Source organism: Rhincodon typus, chromosome 7 (genome assembly GCF_021869965.1).
Source record: "Rhincodon typus isolate 14 chromosome 7, sRhiTyp1.1, whole genome shotgun sequence".
Classification (NCBI taxonomy): domain Eukaryota; kingdom Metazoa; phylum Chordata; class Chondrichthyes; order Orectolobiformes; family Rhincodontidae; genus Rhincodon; species Rhincodon typus.
This window is the reverse complement of record NC_063338.1, coordinates 62,453,745-62,461,834: the sequence shown is the minus strand read 5'-3', so window position 1 is coordinate 62,461,834 and position 8,090 is coordinate 62,453,745. Positions and strand designations below refer to the sequence as shown.

General features: G+C 41.8%; 1 protein-coding gene across 1 annotated transcript; it reads right to left on the bottom strand.

Moving 5' to 3' along the window:
* Positions 1–1,502: 1,502 nt before the first annotated feature.
* On the bottom strand, positions 1,503–2,778 carry c1ql2 (complement component 1, q subcomponent-like 2). Its single transcript, XM_020510757.2, has 2 exons — positions 2,191–2,778; positions 1,503–1,682 (listed from the first exon to the last, which is right to left on the bottom strand). Exons 1-2 carry the CDS (start codon positions 2,770–2,772, stop codon positions 1,503–1,505), a joined length of 762 nt encoding a protein of 253 aa, XP_020366346.1. The 5' UTR covers positions 2,773–2,778.
* Positions 2,779–8,090: the final 5,312 nt, after the last annotated feature.

The window sequence follows — 8,090 nt, the reverse complement described above, 5'->3', positions numbered from 1 at the left end:
TGCCAATTTTGCAACTGTCGCAGTCTTTTATATCCTTGATGATATATCAATTTCTTACAATAGAATTGGTCCTATGTTGTCAAAACCATCAGATTTAAATTTAATTGTTCTTTAGTATCTAAGTGCCTGGTTTAAATTAATTGGCTAAATCAAACCTTGCTGTCTTGATAACAAAACAAAACTGCAGCTTGGCCAGCTAACCATCCAGTCTTTTGGTACAAATGTTACAATTCAGGTGGTCTCTGCACCTGCAAATCCACAAGCTGCCCACAGGTATTTTTTTCTAATCTCCGAGCCCCAAACATACTTCATCTTTTGAAGGGGCCACACACTGCTTTCCCCCTATCATTTTATAAACATCAATATTTTACAAACAGCAAATTTTAACGCCTTGCCTTCCAATCCATAAGTTCTCTACTGAACTTTGCAACAGTTATAATCAGAACACGAACAATCCCCATTGCTGTGAAACTAAATTGCTATATTATGTGCAATACTCAATGTATGGACGTAGTTTCTGAAATCGCCCAAGGGCTAGTATTGGCCGACTAGTGCAGAACTGTTTGGACTTGTTTTGATAGTAACGAGTTGCATTTTTCATATCATCTTTATTATCACGTTAATTTGTGTTTATTCGTTCTGTAAGTTGCTATTTGTGGTGAGAATTCTACACTAAGTCCATCTCTGAAAATGATACCTATAGATCAAAAGCTGTGAAGATCGTGATTAATATCCGTAAAACCCATTTGGTGGGCTTACCAATGATAGGAGAAGCAACCATCAAAATAACTCGTAAGAAGAGTGTTCTGTATTATTCAATACGCGCCAGAAAAATCCTGGCTGAAAATCTATAGGGTGCGACCTAAAACCCAGTAATAGACACTTTATTCAGCTGGTTTCATCACATCTAAAGGACCAGAGCAAAGTATTGTAGAAAATGGCATTTAATGTTGTAACATTACATTAAAGGCTTGGATTGTAATGATTGGATATTTCTTGTAAAACAGTGAGAGCACGTTACCAATACTGTGTATCATCACACAAAACTTGGTAACTACAGTATGGTCACCGGATAAAGAAATCCAGAATAAATAAAGAAAAGGCTGGAAAAGTCCAGCAGATCAGACAGCATCTGGGGAGAGAGTTTCATTCAGGCCTTCGACCAGGCTGATGAGTATTTCCAGCATTTTCTGTTTTCAATCCAGATTTCCAACACCCGCAGTGTTCTGCTTTTAGAATGAACAATCCAGTTTTGCAGCTTATTATATTCTTCCCAAGAACTGCCCATGCAGAAGTTGTCTGATGTAATGCATTGTTATTAAGCCTTGCGCCATATGCCAAGCACGCTTTGCTCACGAATATGGCCTACACGAACAAGCACACTTTCGCATTCAGTACAAAAAAAAGTCTGAAGGAAAAGTAACCACAGACAAACTGACATTGACAGGAAAACACCGTTACATAATATCTCATTTATATTCCCAATGTCCTTTTCATGTCATTTAATCTGGGTATAAAATGAAACCAGAGAAGGTGCTGTATTTGTTATTGTTGCCGCCGTGTGCTTTTCCACCATCTAGTTTGACATAAATTTCATCCCCAGAGTCCAGATGAAGCACCACACTGTTACTGGCGTAATCGTAGTTCTGGTCTGCGTCCTGGGCAATCGCACTGGCACGAACCTAAACAAATATACATATATATATATACACATAAAGAGTGAGAACAAATTATGACTTCACATCCACGGAGCCCGAAAGGCACTTTTATGTGCTGTCTGACTATGACCTCTAAAATAACTCCGGAGCTGGGACTTCGAGAACTTTTGTTTGACGTGGGGACAAGTTATATTCGCCTCTAATGTTGAGAGCCGAGTTGATCAAAACTTTTTTTTTATAACCGAAAGGAGCAGCAGATTCAACTGGTTACAAAAACAAAATCATGATCTGCAAACCAACGTGAAAGGTAAAACGTGAGATATAAATCGGAGTTCGTGAAGCAAGTAAACAGCCGATCAGGTGAAATAACTGACCATTCATTCCCGAGTTGGCTCCAAATTAATTTGTCATTAAGTCGTTTTAAATTAGAAAGTCGTGTTATGGAGTTGCTTATTGCTGGTCGGGTTTTTTTTTCTGGCCGGTGCAGTGCGCTATCTGCTGCCTGTTTAAAAAAAGCAAGCTCTCTACTTACCTGCCCGTTTTTGCAGAGATCTGCCCACATACTGGTCCCGTCACCTCCTCTCATGAGGACATGGTATGTGAAGAAGTAGATCCCGGGTACAGCGCACGTAAACTTTCCGGTGGTGGAATCGTAGTAATTTCCTAAATTCGTGACCACATCGTCAAACTTGAGCACTTCATATCCTTCATGGGGGCTCTTTAAACCGACATAGAAGGCGATCTTCGGACTAGTGACGGCGGTGCTGCTCAGCGCCCCAGTCACCGGCCCCGCTGCCCCACTCAGCGCCGGGTACACGTCCTTTACCGGGTCACCCCTCTCTCCCGATGGGCCCCTTGGACCCGGGGGACCGGGCTCGCCCGGAGGACCGCGTGGGCCAGGCTTTCCCGTCCGTCCAGGTTCCCCTTTCTGTCCTTGGATGAAGGGCGGTGGAGGGATAGCGCTGAAATCCCGCATAGCTTCCACAGCCGTGTTGCTGGGGTTGGAGTTGTAAGGATCACAGATCATCCTGCATGTCCCCAGCATCTCATAGTGAGCTGCAGCTCTCGAACTGTGGACCAGCGTGGGGATGATCACAAGCAGGATCAGCACCATGACCGTACCCACTAGTGCTGCGATTAGGTGCTTTCTTCGGAATATCCGAGAAGCCAAATCCAATAATTCTTTACTTTTGGAAGTAATGGTGAAAGCTTATGTAAATATCAGCTATTAATATGTCTTTACAGGAAGAAAAACCAAGTAGTGATCGATGCAACGCCTAAGATAAATATTAGGGGAAAAAAAAGACTTTCCTTAACCCAAAGTTCGTCTCTCCTCAGGCGATGACTGCTCTGTCAGCCTCACTTAGTATCAGCGGGATATATTCATCATAGCAATGGCCTGAAAGCAGCAAACGCTTTCAACAAGACCCCTGCAGCAATCACAGCCCGTGGACTGCAACGAAACCAACTGACGTAATGAGTCCAGGGCAAAGCCAAATGCAACGTGAATTAATCACCAATCAATGGACACACCGTAACAAAAAATAAACAGCACACACGCACACTCACACACACACACACAAACAAACGAATCGTGGATAAAGTGAAAAGTCGAATCCTAAGGAAACATTTTGGATGAGAAAGTTTCACAATCCACCTTGGGAAGTTTGCAGCCAGCCTAGCACTCCGTTCAGAACCAGCACTTTCCAACCCTTGGCTGATGCCTACTTTCCAGAGATTCTTTCCAGCACATTGTTGCAGTTTGACTTCGTTAAAGTGACGAGCTCCCCGTTACAAAGCCACCGTGAGCTTTAGTAAAGCCGTTGAAGTATTCAGCCTTTTAGTTGACATATTATCTCAGCAACCCGCTCAGAGATGCGCAGGTGGGTTCTCAGAGGTAGGAAATACTGCCAGTGCGCCGTAAGAACCCCACAGCGTTTTCTTTTCTCTCTGTTAGTGCAACTCTAATTAAATAATTAACTTGCTGGGAGAATGAACTAAATAATCAGCAAAGTGAACAGATTAGAAAGTTTACTTGAAGAAACATATTCCCAGGTGTTGGTCAATGGTGATGTGATTTTGTTCAGCCACACTGTTAGAATGTGGTCACAAGCTTATTAGTGAAGTTTTGCGTTCTCACAATTACCTAACTCTAGTAACATATTAAATCAATGATGTGCAAACAGGTCCAAATATAATGGAAGAAAATTCGGAAAACAGTCCATCTTCACCCTGAACCTTTAAGTTCATTTTTAAACACAGTGTAACGGAATTTCCCCATTCTGGGTTTCACGGCTGTTACAGTTCTCACCATATTATTAGTCAACTGATAAATCGCTCAATGCTGACATGATTGACTGAATGATAGCCAAATCTCAAAGTAACTTTTGTAAAACATGTCAGCTCTATTCACAAAATGAAAACAGAAGATGCTGTTCATACTCAGCACGTCAGCTAACATCAGTGAAGATAACAAGTAAGTTCACAACCTATAGGGTGAACTCAGTGTCTGCGTTTATTTCTGACTTCCAGCATCCACAGTATTTTGCTTTTGTATCATAGTTAGATCTACACTTCCAAAGTGGAAGAAATTCACTGTGTGATAAGGTAAGCTCATTAAATACGATATGCTCTGACTGTTATACTGTTAGAATACTCATGTCAATAAATCCTGTCGTGGGGTTTTCAGATAATCCAGTTTTCATATAATATTTCTATTGCATTAATTTTGCATGGAGAATACTTTTATTCTTAACTGCTTATCAATGCTAGGATTTTGTGTTCTCTGACAGCTGATCAGGAATTGATATCTGTTGACAACATATTCCAAAGTGAGTGCAATCAATTCAAGACACAGGTCTGACTAAGGAGCAACTGGCAGCTATCAAGAGTGAAGTAATTTTCTGACCAGGTAAGTTATAAAAACAAAAAAAAAAGAACTGCAGATGCTCGAAATCAGAAACAAAGTTCAGCAGATCTGGCAGCATCTGAGGTGAGAAATCAGAGTTAACGTTTCAGATCCAGTGACCCTTCTTCAGAATTAATTGTCAAAGTCAGAAGTCACACAACACCAAGTTATAGTCTAACAGGATTATTTGAAATCACAAGCTTTCATATTGCTGCGCCTTTGTCAGGTGAAGTGGAGGGAAGTACACAGGAACAGAATACATTCTTGTGATTTCAACTAAACCTGTTGGTGTATAACCTGGCGTTGTGTGACTTCTAACTTTGTCCACCTCGGTCTATCACTGGCACCTCCACATTGGAACTGATGGTAGCTAAGAAAAGTTAGTTTTTGTGCAGGAGATAGAGTGGGGGAAGGGGGAAGGACTAAACGATAGGTCGAGATAGAGACCAAAAAGAAAAACAATTGGACAGACAAAGGAGTGGATTATGGTCAGCCTAGGAGAATGAATGGCTGCTAATGGGAACTATTAGTGGTTGTATGTAATAGCTGACCATGTGATAACAAGGCCTGGTTTGTGGAGGTGGGAGAAAGCAAGGGGAAGGTGCTAAAGCCATAACATTGTTGAACTTGATATTGAGTCCAGAAGGCTGTAGAGTTCCTAAGCAGAAAATGAGGTGCTGTTCTTCCAGCTTGCACTGAGCTTTGCTGGGGCATTGCAGCAAGCCTGTTTCAGAGATGTTGGCTGGGGAACAAGGTGCTGTGTTGGAATGGCAAGCCACAGGAAGCTCAGGGTCTTTTTTGCGGACAGAACGTAGGCATTCTGTGAAGTGGTCTGTGCTTCGTTTACAGAAATATGCTGCCAGAAATTTCTAACCATCATTTGTTAAATGGAAATGGTTGAGTTAATTCAACTTGCAAAACTGCTGGAAAAATAAACAATCTAATAAGAACACTTATTTCAAAATCCATAACTAAGGTCAATCTTTGTTTGGATACAGGGAGATTGTAACTGTTATCTTATTTCATCTTCCAAATGGCATGGTGGCCCAATAGCTCAGGAGGCAGGTTCTGGTTGTTTTAGAGGGTAGGAACATATTAAAAGCCCTGTCATCTTGCATATTATATATTAAATAGTGAGATTCATTCAATTTACTTTGCGATGACAACCATACTATTGGTGCTGTTGATGTTTGTAAGCCTCAGATGAACTCAACTGTTGGTTTCCTGTTTCAAAAGTTGTGTGAAATTAATTTGCCATTGAACTGTCAGATTTATAAAGTGGTGTGTTCAGTAGAGTGACAACTACTATTATAGATCAGCTGAGACTAGCCAGTGCCTAACAAAAACAAAGTTGCTGGAAAAGCGCAGCAGGTCTGGCAGCATTTGTGGAGGAGAAAACAGAGTTAACGTTTCGGGTCTGGTGACCCTTCCTTAGAACTTCCTTAGCCAGTGTCTGTATTGATAACTCTTATAACTATGTTGATAATTCACTTAGTAAACTTCAAGTGGCAATAAATACATACTCTTACAGTACAGCACCGCCCAGTGAAACCAACATCAAAATGGTGACATAAACACAGAAAATGCGAGAAAAATGGATCACATCAGGCAGCAACTCTAGAGTGAGAAACAGATTTAACTTGCAGAAATGTGCAGAAATTTACATAATTATTGGTTCATAGGCTTTTAAGAGGACTGTTAGTATTTTGCCTTTGGTGCAGCAACTCCTTTCTGCTTGGGGAAGCCACCAGCTTCATGAGGTGGCCTTCCTGTGACAGCCACAGGTGAGTGGAAAGGAAGACTGGAGGGTGGCTAATGTTGTGTTATTATTTAAGAAAGATTGCAAGAAAAGCCAGGGAATGACAGATCAGCAAGCCTGATGTCAGCGATGGATAAGTTGTTGGAGAGGATTCTGAGAGATAGGATCTACATGCATTTGGAAAGGCAAGGACTGATTAAGGATAGTCATGGATTTGTGAGTAGGAAATTGTGTCTCACAAACTTGATTGAGTTTTTTTGAGAGTGATCAAGGAGATAGATGAAGGCAGAGCAATAAAAATTGTCTATGTGGACTTTAGCAAGGCCTTCAATAAGGTTCAAATAAAAAGTGAAAGAACTGCAGATGCTGTAAATCAGGAACAAAAACAAAGTTGCTGGAAAAGCTCAGCAGGTCTGGCAGCATTTGTGAAGGAAGAAACAGAGTTAACGTTTTGGGTCCGGTGACCCTTCCTCAGAACTGTATAAGGTTCTGCAAGCCAGACTGGTTGGAAAGGTTAGATCACATGGAATCCATCAAATGGGATACAAAATTGGCTTGATGGTAGAAGAAAGAGGGTGGTGGAAGATGGTTGTTGTTCAGACTGGATACCATCAGTCAGATCTCAAGCCCTCATGACAGTGAGGATTCATTTGAGTGTATGCCCTTTCAACTTTCAATGGTACTTTCTGTGCCTACAATGGTGACCACAAGTAACAGGGAATCAGGGTTCAATGCAGGAGAGGAAGCCTGAGAAACGGCTACTACATCCAAGGAAGGCAGATGGCGTGCAAATTACCCACTTCCAACCCGGGGAGGTAGTGACAAAAAATATTAACACAGGATTGTTTCAAGGCCCTGTAATTGGAATGAGTACACTTTAAATCCTCTAATGAAGATCTATTGGACGGCAAGTCTGGTGCCAGCAGCCATGGTAATTGTAGCTCCAGTAGCACATAAGTTGGGACGTCATGCTGAGGTTGTACAGGATGTTGGTGAGGCCACTTTAGAAAACTGTGTACAGTTCTGGTCACCCTGCTATAGGAAGTATAAAATTATATTAGAGGGGGTTCAGAAAAGCTTTACCAGGATACTGCTGAGACTGGAAGATTTGAGTAAAAGAAGAGGATGGATAGACTAGGACCTTTCTCATTGGAACGTAGGAGGTTGAGTGGTGATCTCCCCATGGTAGGGGAGCCTGAAACTAGAGGGCATAGGTTTATATTGACAGGGGAAAGATTTGAAAGGGACCTAAGGGGCAACGTTTTCACGCAGAGGGTGGTGCATGTATGGAATAAGCTGCCAGAGGACGTGATGGAGGCTTGTATGACTACTACATTTAAAAGGCATCTGGATGGGTATATGACTGTGAAAGCTTTAGAGGGATATGGGCCAAATGCTGGGAAATGGGACAAGATTAATTTAGGATATCTGGTCAGAATGGATGAGATGGACCGAAGGGTCTGTTTCCATGTTGTACATCTCTATGACTCTATGATCTTTTAGAAGTTGATGATATCATGAGATATATTGAACATAGAACAGTACAGTAAAATACAGTACAGACCCTTTGGTCCATGATGTTGTGCCGACCTATTATCCTACTCTAAGATCAAACTACCCTGCATGCCCTTCATTTTACTATCATCCATGTGCCTATCCAAGAGTCGCTTGAATGTTCCCAATGTATCTGACTCCACTACCACCGCTGTCAGCGCATTCCACGCACCCACCACTCTCTGTGTAAAGAAACTACCTCTGACATCTC